The following is a 13,939-nucleotide window of genomic DNA, read 5'->3' as shown; positions in this document are numbered from 1 at the left end:
GAGGTGACATTAACACTTTGGCTCTTCTATTGCACAGCACATTCTGAGAGCAAAGACCCCATCTGTCCTTTCCTCCGGCAGAGGCGCCTGTGTGGAGCACTCACTCCATAAACATCTGTGGAGGACATGGCGGTCCAGACCCTTCCCAGGACAATGTGACCCATACTGGGCCCATCCTCTCCTCCCTGCTGGAATGGGTGAGGGTCCTACAGGCTCGACATTTTCTTCCTGGGCCCACTGGCCTCTCGGCCCTCCTAGATAGTGTGAGAGATGGTCTTGGAGTTTGGTCTCCCTCCTGCTGCTCTGGTGGGCCCCTGGTCATAGATGCTGCTGCCCTGCCAGTGCCAGGTGCAAGTGCTCCAGCCACGCTGGGCTGCTGCCTGCCACAGCCCACCCCACCTACTTCCCCACTAACTGAAGCAGGAGCCATCTGGGGATTAGCTGCTCCTGCCCATGAGTCATGAGGCCCCAGAGGTCAGCTAAACCCATCTGATCCAGGATCGGGGGCGTCTTGAGGCCAGGGTCCCACTTGGGACTGAGCCCTGTTTCATATTCCTCCCCACCTGGGTTGTCCCAATCTCCACCTGCAACCCACAAGCCCTCTTTCACTCTGGTAAAAGGTAACCTTGCTGAACTTTCTAGAGATGGCAGGGGTCACAGGTGACACTAGTTGGAAGGACAGACTAGTTCTGCTGGGAGTCCTCCGAAGAGAGTGAAGTCCCCAGTAAAGCCGGGCAGAACTGCTCATGTGGGGGAAGACCCCAGGACCCTCTTCCTTCATGTCAGGACCTCAACACTGAGGTTCTTGGAATCCCTGTCACCCCCACACCAGTGGTGGCTGTTCCTAATATCTGGAAGTCTGGGCCTCTGTGGGAGGTGTGAGGGCCTCCCCAGGCTGTGGGGCAGGTAGAGTTTGGCTCAGAACCAGCCAGCACATGTCACCGATTTCTGTCTCCTCTAGGCTGACATCCACTATCAAGAACATTTTCAGGACTCTGGGACACTCCAGGCCATCTGTACCAGGGCAAGAGAGGTGAGCACCAGGGGACGCTTAAGCTGCCCACAGGTGGTGCTTCCAGAGGCCCAGTCTTGCCCTGCTGCAGTGTTGTGGCTCATGACTGGCAGGGGACACAGGAGAGGTCCTGAAGGGGGAGGAGAGTGGGATGGACTCCTGGCTTGGTGGGAACTCTCTAGAAACATCTGGCCCAAGTCCTGTCCCCCAGCAGGGCTACTCCAGCTTCTCATGTCCTATTTTATCTTCAAGGGACCCCAGCCTGGGTTCCACAGAAAGGGCATGGCCCCTGGAGACCCTTCACAGCCATCACATGCATGCTGGCCCTCTCTGTGAGGCAGCACAGTAGTTCTTGTCCTAGGTGTCACAAAGCAGGCCTGTTTAGTGACTGTCAATGGGTTAGCAAAGCCTGATGGCAGTTTACCAGGAGGCAGGTATTGGGTGGCACCATATGATCGAGGAAGGGGAGGCCCAGGGTGTTGATAAGCAGCAGTGCGGGCCACAGTGGCAGCCTGGGGTCTAGACCCTGTTTCTGGCACTCCTCACTCCCTGAGGGAAGACTGTGTGAGGTGTCCAGGGCTGGACGGCACAAGTCATTCAAGTCCTGTGTACCCTCTGTGCTCATTTCCCCTCTGCCCTCATTTCCTGGTGACTGTTCCTCGGCCTTATTAAGCTGCTTGGAGAACTGCGAGATGGGCCCCTGGGACTGCCCAGCTTCACAGTCAGGTCTGGCCAACCCGAGTTCAGGGTGGTCCTGTCGAGCTCTGGCCAGGCCCATCCTCAGGCCTTCCAGGGACCTCATAGGGTCTCCTGGGCTGGCTCTGGCATTTGATGGTGGCCCTTTCTCCTGCCGTTACCAAGAGCCAGAAGGCACAGGGTCTAAAAGCATGCCCCCAAAGAGGCCTGGGAGAGCCTACTGACCCCTAAGGACCACAGCAAAGGCCCCAGGACAGACTTGGAGGCTCCCAGGAGCAACAGGGCTAGGGCCAGAGTAAACTGGGTGCCATGAGCACTTGGGCTGCTGGCTTCCCATTCCAGCTATGAGGACCTCACACACCCAACCTCAGGTAGAGGCCCATTGGAACATAGAGGAGGACCCTGGACATGCCCATTGGAACACCCAGCATGGCCAGTGGCAAGCCACCTTCTCCAGCAATAAGACAGACCTTTCCAAGGCCAGTTCCAGACCAGAAAGTGCCTGTGATCACCCTCCTAGAGCATGGGAAGAGGATTCAGGTTCATGTGCACCATGGACCCAAAGCTGTGTGAACACCACAGCTCTCCTGCTCAGCCCACTCCTTTGAATATAAACCTGCCTCCACCTGCTCTGTCTTTACTTTCAGGGTTCGTTTTTAACTGGTGCCTCACCAGCCATAGTGGGCCACAGAAGGGGTTCATGGTGGTGTGGCCATGGTTCAGCACCCACAAGTCTGTCCTCAGCCTAGAATGAGGCCAAAGGTGGGCATGAGAAGCTAGGGGTTCAGAAGATGCCAAATGGAAGGCAGTTGAGGCCCCATGCCCACCACGAGAAAGCCAGGACACTTCTGCCACCCTCACCCAGAGGCATAGCCTCAAGCCTCCTCTCTACCGTGGGAAGGCAGCCCTTCCCCCACCCCATCTGGCCACTTCCTCTCTTGACATGGGTTTGAAGAGGCAACTGAGAGGAAGGGTACAGTGGGTGATCCACCTGCAGCCTGCCTCATCCCCTGTCTTTCATGTACCAGTTTGCCCCTCAGACTCCAGGCTCGAGAGTGGAGTTGACAGAGGGTAGGCGGGGCTGGCTGCCAGACCTGTGGGCTCCATTTCCCCAGTTCCAGATCAAGATGAAAGAATGTGGCCAACAATGGAGAAGAGGAGGGAGGTGTGCTGTCCTTAAAGAAATGGAGAATGGTGAGAAACCATGTCCCTGAAATGCCCTGGTCTTTCCCCAAGCCACATTAAGCTCAGACCAGAATGTCCAGGTAAATGCCATCCTGAGGGATACTGACTGTCACACATGGTAAATAGGCAGAATAGTGTTATCAGCAGGAGCTGCTTTCTTGCACACACACACCAGGACAGCTACTTCTTTGGATGCTGGTCATGCAGGAATCAAAGCAGATGAAGCACTCTAATGATGTCACTGCTGTGACCTGGCCACAAACCCCTCTCCCTGGGTGACTGGCCTGGTGTTGGCACCAGGGAGATGACAAGTTCCTCTTGTTCAGCCACCTGCCATTGGACAAAGTGTGGAAAGGGATGGAATTGCAGGAGGGGTGGGTGATGCCTGTCCTGCCTTCTGCCCTGGACCTTCCCCAAGAGCAGCTTTCAATACACTGGTATCGCTGGGCACAGTGGCACATACCTATAAGGCTCAGGAGGCTGAGGTAGAAGGATCATGAGTTCAAAGACAGCCTCAGCAAACTTAAGAGGTCCTAGCTCTAAATAAAATATAAAAAGGGCTGGGGATATGGCTCAGTGATAAAATGTCCCTGGGTTCAATTCCTGATACCAAAATAAAAAATACACCCATGTCTTGCACACCATCTGTGGATATTTCCTTGGGTCTCTTGGCAACCTGTCACACTACCCTAGTGCTGCTGGGCTGTGGGCCAAACAGGAGAGGGAAAGACACTCAGCCATATGCTGGGGTGATGGGTTTGTGCTGAGCCCAAGGGACAGCTCAATATGTCATGTCCAGGTGCAGCCAAGCTGCCTGGCCTCTCAAGCCAGTGTGCACTGGGTGTTAGGAACTGTGAGGGGCCGCTCTGAATGATTCGTGTCTTCCATCCCAGAGTAGAGAGGCTGTGATGGTCACTATATCTCTTAGTGACTTGGATATGGCCCAGGTCCTGGAAGTTTGAGGACATGTCTTCAGACATAGGTGTCTCCCTACAGCCCTTGGGTCGAATTACACTCACATGTCCCTTGTAACTCCCCCCCTTCTTCAGTTTTTTGGTTGGAACTTTCTAAGAATGAGGGTCCTCCCAATAAAAGCTCACTTCTGAATGAGCTCACTCTCTCTCTCTGGCCAGCCTCTTGTGATGTCCCTCGCTCACACATTTGGGGAACTTGAGGCCAAGAACAGAGGAGCTGTCTGGAAGCTTGTTTAAAGGTAAAGTGTGTGTCTGTGTTTTATTTGGTGTCCCAGGAAATTCACACAAGCAACCTTAAGTTCAGCTGCCCCCATGGGCCAGGGGCAGCAAGGAACCCCCCTCGGGACAGTTCTACAGCAGCCTCTGAGGAGGCTGAGCACCAGCTCCCACTGTTCTAAATTTTCCTCATCAGGTTTGGGGGCCATTAAATGTGCAAATACATATGAAGTCTCTTGGACATGCAGGAAATTCCCAGTAAGTGAAGGAGTCTAGTCTCAGGCTGGGCCCAGGACCAAGATGGTAGGCGGAGAGATGGTGCCTCTGAGCCCACTGAGCACCTGCACACAGGTCAGCCTCTTGGCCAGGCTCCCTGTGGAGTCCTGTCAATGGTGTGACGAGAACAGGGTCATAGTGGAAGCCCCCAGAGCCTTCCCTCTAAAACTTCATGTCACTAGCTCATGCAGACCTGGGCAAGGCTCACAGGGGCACACTACTGCCACAGGCCTGGGCAGGCACTGCACACATGACAGCCAGGAACAAGGTGGCGTTCCCACCCAAGCCCAGGGGTAGGTGTGCCTTTGGCGACCCCTTCCCACCGAGGATGGGCCACACTTGCCTGCCCTTAGGGAGAGAGTACACCTAAGTCAGCAGCTGAGCCCAAGGTACACCCCTCAGGGGATTGCCCCTCCTTTAGGGGAATGGGGGCACCCTTCTTCCTGTGAGGGATGGGACTCCCCCTCTGGGGAGCTGGCCCTCCTCTAGAGGGATGGGGTTGGGTTCCCCCCCGTGAGGGATGGGGCTCCCCTCTCAGGGGTTATCCCACTTTTAGTGGGTGGTTGCAGCTCTTCTATTGTCAGTGTCCCCCTATTTTAAAGAAGCCTTTTCTCTAGGGATGGGTTCCTTTTTGCCAGCGGTGCCCCTTCTCTAGGGGATGTGAGCACCCCTCTTTCTCTAGAGATGTGGTGCATCTCTTGGGGTGTTCTGCTCTGTGGGATTTGGGCAGCCCTTCTATAGCATGTGGTCCCTCTCTGGTATGACCCACATCTTAGGGATGGGGGCCCGCACCCTGCCTCCTTGAGGGATGGGGTCAAGCTTTGTGGGAATTCCCCTTTTCTAGATATGGTTGTGCCTGGAATCCTGGAGGGATGGGGGGTCCTCTCATGGGGTGCCCTTCCTCTAACAATGGTTCATGCACCCCCAACTTCATAGAGAGATACATTTCCTCTACTGTGGTGTACCCCTTCTTTAGGGTACGGGGTGCCCCTCTTCTAGGGATTGGGCTACCTTCTTGAGAAGTGCCCCTTTACTTCAGGTTGGGGTTCCCAAAAATAAGGATGGTGTCACCTTTCCAACATGTGGCTTCTCTAGGGGATAGGGGCACTGCTCCTATATGAAGGATGGAGTCAAAAAGGTGCCCCTGTTCTAGGGGATGGTGTGCCCCTCATTTAGAAATGGTGGCCCTCTCTGGAGGGGTGCTCCTCTAGTAGGAAACGGGGGCTCCCATTCTCTGGCAAGAATTGGATACTTCTCTCAACGTGGTGCCAATCCTCTAAAGGATCAGGTGATCCTCCTCTAGGGAGTAGGCCTCCCTACAGAGGGGTACCCCACTTCTACAGACTGAGTCCTCATCTAGAGGAGTGCCCCTTTCTAAGGAAACCCTGTAGTTCAGGGTTGGCAAGCCTCTGTCATGCCTAGCTGGGTAGCCATAGGCAAATCCCTTCTCTCCCAGTTCCTCAGGGCCCGAAAGAGTGTTTAGTGTCTTCAGGCGCCTTCATTTTCTGAGCCATGAGCTCTACAGGAGGGGAACTTCCTCAGCACACAGAGGCCTGCTATCTGCAGGGCTCTCTTGCCAGGAGGTGATGGGGCTCCAGCACACCCTACCAGACTCCCCCCAGGGTGAACAGGCAGGGACTCCACCCTGCACTCAGAGGCTGAGGCTCCAACAGAGCTTGGGATGGCTATCAGTGAGGTCCCCTTGAGGAGCAAGACCCCTGACCAGCTTTCCTCGGCCACCTAGGTTGCAACAGGAGCCACACATTGAGGGGTCTGGCCAGGCTGCTGAGCAGGAAGCTGACTGAAGCAGGAGACCCTGCCTGCCTTGGCTGCCCCCCAGAGCCCAGTCCACCAGACCCAGAACACCTCAGAGACACTGGGCCCCAAGGAAGGAGGAGGTGTGGAATGTCATCGAGGAAATAACGCAGTCACCAAAGCCTTGCTTTGGTTGGGAAGGACTGGGGCTGGAAGAAAGGCCCCGTGAGCACCCCCAGAGTCTCTGCTTGAGTAGTGCCCACCCAGGCCACGAGGGCTTCTCCTTGGTGACAGAATACACAGCAGCATAGCCTGTACTCAGTCCTAGTGTACTGGTCGTGGAGTCCCAGGCTCTCAGCCTCCTGTAACCAGCACACAACAGTAGGAGCAGCCCCTGTCACAACAGACAGGAGACTGAGGCGAAGAAAGCCTGAGTGGCTGGCCCAGGCCCTGGGGATGCTTAGTGCTGAGCTGTGCTGTGAGCCCAGGTTCTGGTCAGCTTCTGGGCAGCCCGAGGTGTATAGACCTGAAACACCAGGCTAGAGGAGCCCACATTCTCTGGAGGATCGACCTCCTGCCTCCAGGGGAGCATGGTGGGTCCTTGTCCCCTCTCCCCATCCTCTTATCCTAAGGCTGGCTCCCACTCCGAACCACTGACCATGTGCCAGATGCCTCTGCCTGCTGTGACTTAGTCCAGCTGTTACTCAGCCTCCTGTTTGCTGGTTGTTGTCTTTTTTTTTTTTAATTTTCCAAAGTATGACATGGCCACTGAGCCATGGCAGGGTATTCCTGCTGCACTGACAGGGGACTCCTCTCAGGCCTAAATCCATGAGTGTCCAGGAGGGTCTGTGGCTTGTTCTGGCCAAGTGGCTGATAATTAGATGCTGGGATGAGGCATCCTGGGACTCTGGTCCTGGACAGACTCTGTCCCCTCCAGGGCCAGCAGTCTGCACCTCAGTTCTACCTGACTCGGGCATGGTGTTGGGACACCTGACCAAAGTCACCCTCCCCAACTGCTTCCCAATCCAAGGGGCCAATGTCCTTGACATTGTAGATTAGGGACCTAGAGGCTAGAAACCCTCCAAGGGAGGGGCGTCCCAGAGCCCTGCTTCTTAAGGAAGGAGTAAGAAATGGAGATGTGTCCTGGGAAGGCTCAGGACATGGGTCAGTGCCACGCATGGCTGCTGTTTTGTTAGGCACTGAGCCTGGTCCTTAGGAGCCAAGCAGGGAAGGACAGCCCTGATGCGGATCCTTCTCAGGATTGGGCCCAGCGTGGGTCAGTTGGTGGAGTGTTAAAAGTGGAGGTCAGCCATGCTGGGCTCGAAGCCTGGGTTTAGTCTGTGTGAATTCATTTAGGATTTCTCTCTCTCCTCATCCTGAAATGGAGTTAGCGCCCACTTTGAGGGCAGTGCTCTGGTGCCAAAGAGATGAAATGGGAGCCACCAAGTGTAGACCCAGTTCTGACCCCTGCATTTGGAAGGTTCCCTGTCTTTGAAAAGGTTCATTGCCCAGAGGAGCCTGCTGCAAAGCAGTGGCCTACACACCACAGGAAATCTGGGAGGACAAAAAGAAGTGCTTCATGATAAGCACTGAGGGATCCACTGTCTATGTTTTAAATACAAAAATCCCAATGAGATGCAAATAATGCACAGGAAATAAACCTGGACATGACAAAAGTAAATAAATAAAAATATATTTGTTTTGCAAATATCTTCTCCCATTCTGTGGTTTGTTTCTTCATTCTCTTAACATTTTCTTTTTCAGATCCTAAGTTATTGATGGATTGACTGATGAATTATTTGGGATCAGATCTCACTATGTTGCCCAGGCTTGTCTTAAACTCCTAAACTTAAACTCCCAGGTTCTTAAAAGTTTTTAATTTTATCAAAGTCCCAACTTACCAGTATTTTCTTTCATGGATTTTGAGATTCAATTAAAAGAACACCATCAAATGCAAGATTACGTAGATACTTTCTCATGTTATTTTATAAATGTCTTAGAGTTTTAGGTTTAAATTTAGGTCTTCAAGTTTAACTCATAGAAGTAGAGAGTAAAATAATTGTTACCAGATTCTGACATTAAAACAGACACATCCACCAGTGGAATATCTTAGAAGATGCAGAGATAAATCCACACATGTATAATCATCTGGTCCTCGACAAGATGTCAAAAACATATGTTGAAGAAAAGATACCCTTTTTAACAAATGCTGTTGAGAAAACTGAGTAACAGGTATAAAATAATAAAATGAAACCCTTATTATATATTTCAAAATAAAAGTAATTTTAAAGTGTGTCATCACAAAAATAACATAGATCAGGAAAGGACTAGATAGATATGTTAATGAGCTTGACTTTTTAATAATTCCACATTATATACATATATTAAAAAATCACATGGTGCCCCATAAATATTCATAATTCTGACTGCTCAGTTCAAAACAATGTTAATAATGTAATAAAAATTAGATCTAAGATGCAGGTTGAGAAAATACTCATTGAAAGGAGCAAGTCTCTAATCTATTCCGGAGATCAATTTGCAGGTCCTAGGGGTGTTGGGGGAATGGGGGAGGGGAAAAGAGGGAAGAAGGGGAGGTGGCCGGGGAAGGGGTGGGGGCCAGGCGGGGGCATCTGGCCGAGCTGGGGTCCCCAGGCTCCCTCCGGAGGAAGCGAGGCTGCGCTGGCTGGGCAGTCGGCGGGGACGGGTCGCACCGGCGGGCGAGCAGACTCGCCCTCTTGATGACTGAGCCATCGGGGCGGTCCTGCCTGGCCGCAGGTGCCCTGGATGAGGCCCACCCGTGCATCCCGGCCGGTCTTATAATCAATGGATAAAGTGGGGAAAATGTGGAATAACTTCAAATACAGGTGTCAGAATCTCTTCAGCCATGAGGGAGGAAGCCCTAGTGAACGCGTAGACGTGAATTCCAACAGATGTTTGTCTGTCAAAGAGAAAAACATCAGTCTGGGAGACTTGTTTGTCTGTCAAAGAGAAAAACATCAGTCTGGGAGACTAGGTTCCTCAGCAACAAAGCAGTCCTTTGAGAGAAAATATTGCCTTACAACTGGGGTTAAGCCCATCCAAGAATTCTTCAAGGAGAAACCAAAACTGTGCCACTGAAATTCCTCAAATTGTTGAAATAAGCATTGAGAAAGATAATGATTCATGTGTCACCCCCGGAGCAAGAATTGCACGAAGAGATTCCTTCTCGCGGCATGCCCCATGGGGAGGGAAGAAAAAACATTCCTGTTCCACAAAGACCCAGAGTTTGTTGGACACTGATAAAAAGTTCGGTAGGACTCGCAGTGGACTTCAAAGGCGAGAGCCGAGCTATGGAGTGAGCTCTGCACACGACATGGACAGTGTTCCCAGCAGAACCCTGGGGAGCCGCTCTCTGAGACAGAGGCTTCAGGATACTGTGGGCTTGTGTTTTCCTATGAGAACTTATAGCAAGCAATCAAAGCCCCTCTTTTCCAATAAAAGAAAAATACATCTTTCTGAATTAATGCTTGAGAAATGTCCTTTTCCTGCTGGCTCAGATCTAGCTCAAAAATGGCATTTGATTAAACAGCATACAGCTCCTGCGAGCCCACATTCAACATTTTTTGATACATTTGATCCATCTTTGGTTTCTACAGAAGATGAAGAAGATAGACTTAGAGAGAGAAGACGGCTTAGTATTGAAGAAGGGGTGGACCCTCCTCCCAATGCACAAATACATACATTTGAAGCTACTGCACAGGTTAATCCATTATATAAACTGGGACCAAAGTTAGCTCCTGGAATGACAGAAATAAGTGGGGACAGTTCTGCAATTCCACAAACTAATTGTGACTCGGAAGAGGACACAACCACCCTGTGTTTGCAGTCGTGGAGGCAGAACCAACGTCAGGTATCTGGAGACAGCCATGCCCATGTTAGCAGACAGGGAGCGTGGAAAGTTCACACGCAGATTGATTACATTCACTGCCTCGTGCCGGATTTGCTTCAGATTACCGGGAATCCTTGTTACTGGGGCGTGATGGACCGAAATGAAGCAGAAGCCCTACTGGAAGGGAAACCCGAAGGCACATTTTTGCTCAGGGACTCTGCACAAGAGGACTACCTCTTCTCTGTGAGCTTCCGCGGCTATAACAGATCCCTGCATGCCCGGATTGAACAGTGGAACCACAGCTTCAGTTTCGATGCCCATGACCCATGTGTTTTTCACTCCTCCACTGTAACAGGACTTCTAGAACATTATAAAGATCCCAGTTCGTGCATGTTTTTTGAACCATTGCTTACAATATCTCTGAACAGGACTTTTCCTTTCAGCCTGCAGTGTATCTGCTGTGCAGTGATCTGCAGGTGCACTACATATGATGGAATTGATGGTCTCCCTTTACCATCCATGTTACAGGATATTTTAAAAGAGTATCATTATTAACAAAAAGTTAGGGTTTGCTGGTTAGAACGAGAACCAGACAAGGCGAAGTAAACTCTTCTGTTCCCAAAGGGCATTAACTAGGTCTGCTTTCATGTGCATCAGACAGTACACGTATAGGAAGCACAGTGTCAGTGCTTGGTTTTTCATATGGTGTGTAAGCTTAGTTATTAGTTTCTGTCAGATGCAGTCTACTGTTACTCAGACAGATGTGGTGCCTATTGAAACAACAGGATAGAGCTGCAGGTGTTCAGTAAGGCTACAAAAACATTTGCCCATTTAGTTGAGTTTGGTTTTTAATGGCTATAGTAACTAATGGAGGCAACTCTGGGGCATTTGCTATGAAGAATTCTATTTCTTACTAAAGAACAAATTAATAGTAGATGAGTATTTCAGAAGTTGACTGTTTGAAATTATTTTTTCTAAGAATTTTTTATAACCTTCCAAAAGTAGTGATGTTTGTAGTTATTATAAGTCAAGCTTTGGAAGTCCAAAATAAATAAATAAAAGACTGCCTTTGTTTTAGGGGAAAAAATGCAATTTTCTGGCCACAAGGGCATAGTGCAGTTCACTTAAGTGTTGACATAGTTTATAGTCAGTCTCCTTTTCTCTTCTGCAAAAGGTACTGTTAAGTAAACCAGGTTTTCTAAATAGTTGTTTTTAAAATTTCAGACTTATAAAGTTAGTAGTAGAGTTTTACTTAAAGACCTTATTTATTCATTTTTTAAATGAGTGCTTTAAGTCAAAGAAGGCATTTGGAATAGCTGCTGCAATTGTAGTCCTGCGTGTGATTTTGTTTTTTAAGTTGATGTGTTCAGTCTAAACATTGTTCCATTAAAATTGGATCTTTTCCTATGGCCAGGATGAGTTTGTGAACCATGAAGAAAATGAGACTAGAAGATGCCCAAACAAGTCAGATAATAGTAACTACAGTGGTTGCTGGTGTTGAGAATATTGTTAAACTATAATTAATAATTTGGATGGCAGTATTTATCTTTGCTGTAAACTCTCATAGCTGAATCACTTAAGTATAATTTAATAGAATTTCAGTGCAGTTAATTCTTAATGGGAAAATTTGAAATCTAAATTGCAGATTTAAAAGGTACTGTACAACCATTGTATCTGTAAATAACTTAGCACCTTTTTGTCACTTAGAATAGTATGTAATACAACTTGAGTGAGCGCTTTGGGAAGTATTATCAAGTTCTAGTGGTTGCTTCTTAGTATTGAACCGAATTTTCAATTCTGTCCTAGTCATTTTGCGCTATAGTAGCCAAATCCCATTCTCATGTCTTTTTGTTAATGTGCTCTGTGCTGCTGGAGAGTGCTCCTTAGTTTCCTTACCAGCTGCTACTGAAGGTTATTTTACATCCCTGTAGCTATTTCCAAGGCTACAAAAAACAAAAGCTATATTTGTATGCAACACTAACCCTTTGACTGCTAATGTGTGTTTCTGCTTGCTGTGCCTTGTTATGGCTGCTTCTTTATGCTAATAAAGTATGTTTGGTGTTCTCCTTGTAAAAAAAAAAAATATTTGCAGGTCCTACAACTTTTTTTCTCCTTCTCCAGTACTGTTGACTAGTATGGGTCTTTTTCCTTTCTATACAAACTTTAGATTAAGTTTGCATCTATACAACACCTCATCCAACAACAGCACAATTCACATTATTCTTAAGTGCACTTAGAACTCCAATCAAGATAGATCACATATTAGGATACAAAACATAACTGAACAAATTAAAAGAATAATTATCATATAAAATATGCCCTTAGACAACATGGAATAAAGTAGAAACATATAACAGAATAATATACCAAAATTCCCAAAATATTGAAGATTGAACAATATACTTATAAATAGCACATGAGCCAGTCTCAAGAGAAATTCAAAATTATTGGAAGTAAAACAAAATTTAAGGGATGTAGAAAAAGCAGACTTATAAGGAAGATTTTAGCACTGGTTGCGTACATTTAAAAAAGAAAGTTATACCATCAATAATTTAAGCATCCACCTTAGGAAAATAGAGAAAGAGCCTAAATAAAGCAGAAAAATTAAATAAAAATTACAATAAAAAATTAATGAAGTTTTATAAAAGAAATAAACACCAAAAAGTAAACGAAATCCAAAGTAATTTTTTGAAAAGATCAATACAATTAATAAAACCCAAACCAAGGTAATAGAGAAAGAGAAACAGGAAAGAGAAAAAAATGAGGTAGAGAAGGAGGAAAGAGGAGAAGTGAGGAAACAGACATAAAAGATTTAAACAAATACTAATATCAGAAATAACAGATGTTTATCACCACTGATGTCATGGGCATAAAAGGTTAACAAAAGAATATTAGAAAAAACTATGTATGCTTATGATTTGAAAATGGACATATTCCTTGCAAGATGCAAACTACCAGAACTCAAGGTCTTAATATATTCATGCCACTCTAACAGAACACTGTGAACCAAGTGGCTTTATATTACTTTGAATTGACACAGAAACTTACTTTTCATCCTTCTGGAGATTGAGGAGGTTCAAAATTAATTCAAGATGTCAGCAGTTTCCATGTCTCCCAAGGATCCACTTCCTGGAATATAAGGATTTCTTCTTGCTGTGTTCTCACATGGCAGAAGTGGGGAAGGACACCCATGACCTCTTTAATCAAAGCCTTAAACCAATTCATGAGGCTCCATCTTCAGAATATAACCACCTCTCAAAAGTCCCACCTCTTAGTACCATCACATAGGAAATTATGGTCCAACTAATACATCTTGAAGGGATACAAATTCAGTCAATAGCATTTACAAAAACAGAAATAGAATTTCTTGAGTAGGTCTATATCTAGAATGGAAACAGTTGAATAATAAACAGTCTTCCAATGAAAAAAGCACCAGACAAAAAATTTTATTGTGAATTCTACCAAAAAATTAAGAAAGAATAACAATTATTTAAAATCTCTCCCAGAAAATGAATGAATACAGAACATTACCCAAATCATTCCATGGGGCTATAATGCCAAAATAAGATAAAGACATAAACAGAAAAAATATGTGCTGATCAGTATCTTGTATGAACATAGATTTAAAAAATTCCTCAACGAAGTATTAGCAAACAAAATCTAGCAAAACATAATAGCAATTCTACACCAAGACCAAGTGATATTTATTCCAGGTGTGCAAAATGGATGGGACCAAGGAAAGCAAGAATGAAATCCAGCTGGGCAAACAAGTCCTGTATCTACATGTCCAGTGAAGCACATGATACCCTGATGTTCTGTCCAAAGAGATTGTGTAGCTCCATCTCTGTGGCATTACTGGTTGCAGTTCACATGGTCTCTCTCATCTTGCCTCTCGATTCTTGCAGCTTTCCTTTGTAGATATTCCACATTACTGTCATCTCTTAATCTTGGGGGTCT

At 47.4% G+C, this 13,939-nt stretch overlaps 1 protein-coding gene and 1 long non-coding RNA gene across 2 annotated transcripts; both read left to right on the top strand.

Moving 5' to 3' along the window:
- Positions 1-42: 42 nt before the first annotated feature.
- On the top strand, positions 43-7,822 carry LOC131425009 (uncharacterized). The gene is made up of 5 exons (XR_009228769.1): positions 43-197; positions 962-1,033; positions 2,737-2,902; positions 4,027-4,106; positions 6,104-7,822. It is a non-coding gene; the product is annotated as an uncharacterized LOC131425009 (long non-coding RNA).
- A 1,072-nt stretch (positions 7,823-8,894) lies between these two features.
- LOC124107614 (suppressor of cytokine signaling 5-like) lies at positions 8,895-11,009 on the top strand. Its single transcript, XM_046465780.2, is given in 2 exon segments — positions 8,895-9,090; positions 9,128-11,009. Coding segments are annotated over 2 exon segments (1,614 nt in total). The 5' UTR covers positions 8,895-8,937; the 3' UTR covers positions 10,589-11,009.
- The last annotated feature ends 2,930 nt before the right edge of the window (positions 11,010-13,939 follow it).

Source organism: Marmota monax, unplaced genomic scaffold, assembly GCF_021218885.2.
Source record: "Marmota monax isolate L192 unplaced genomic scaffold, Marmota_monax_Labrador192_F-V1.1 WCK01_AAM20220418_F8-fsc01468, whole genome shotgun sequence".
NCBI classification, from domain to species: Eukaryota; Metazoa; Chordata; class Mammalia; order Rodentia; family Sciuridae; genus Marmota; species Marmota monax.
This window is presented reverse-complemented; position numbering and strand designations above follow the sequence as displayed.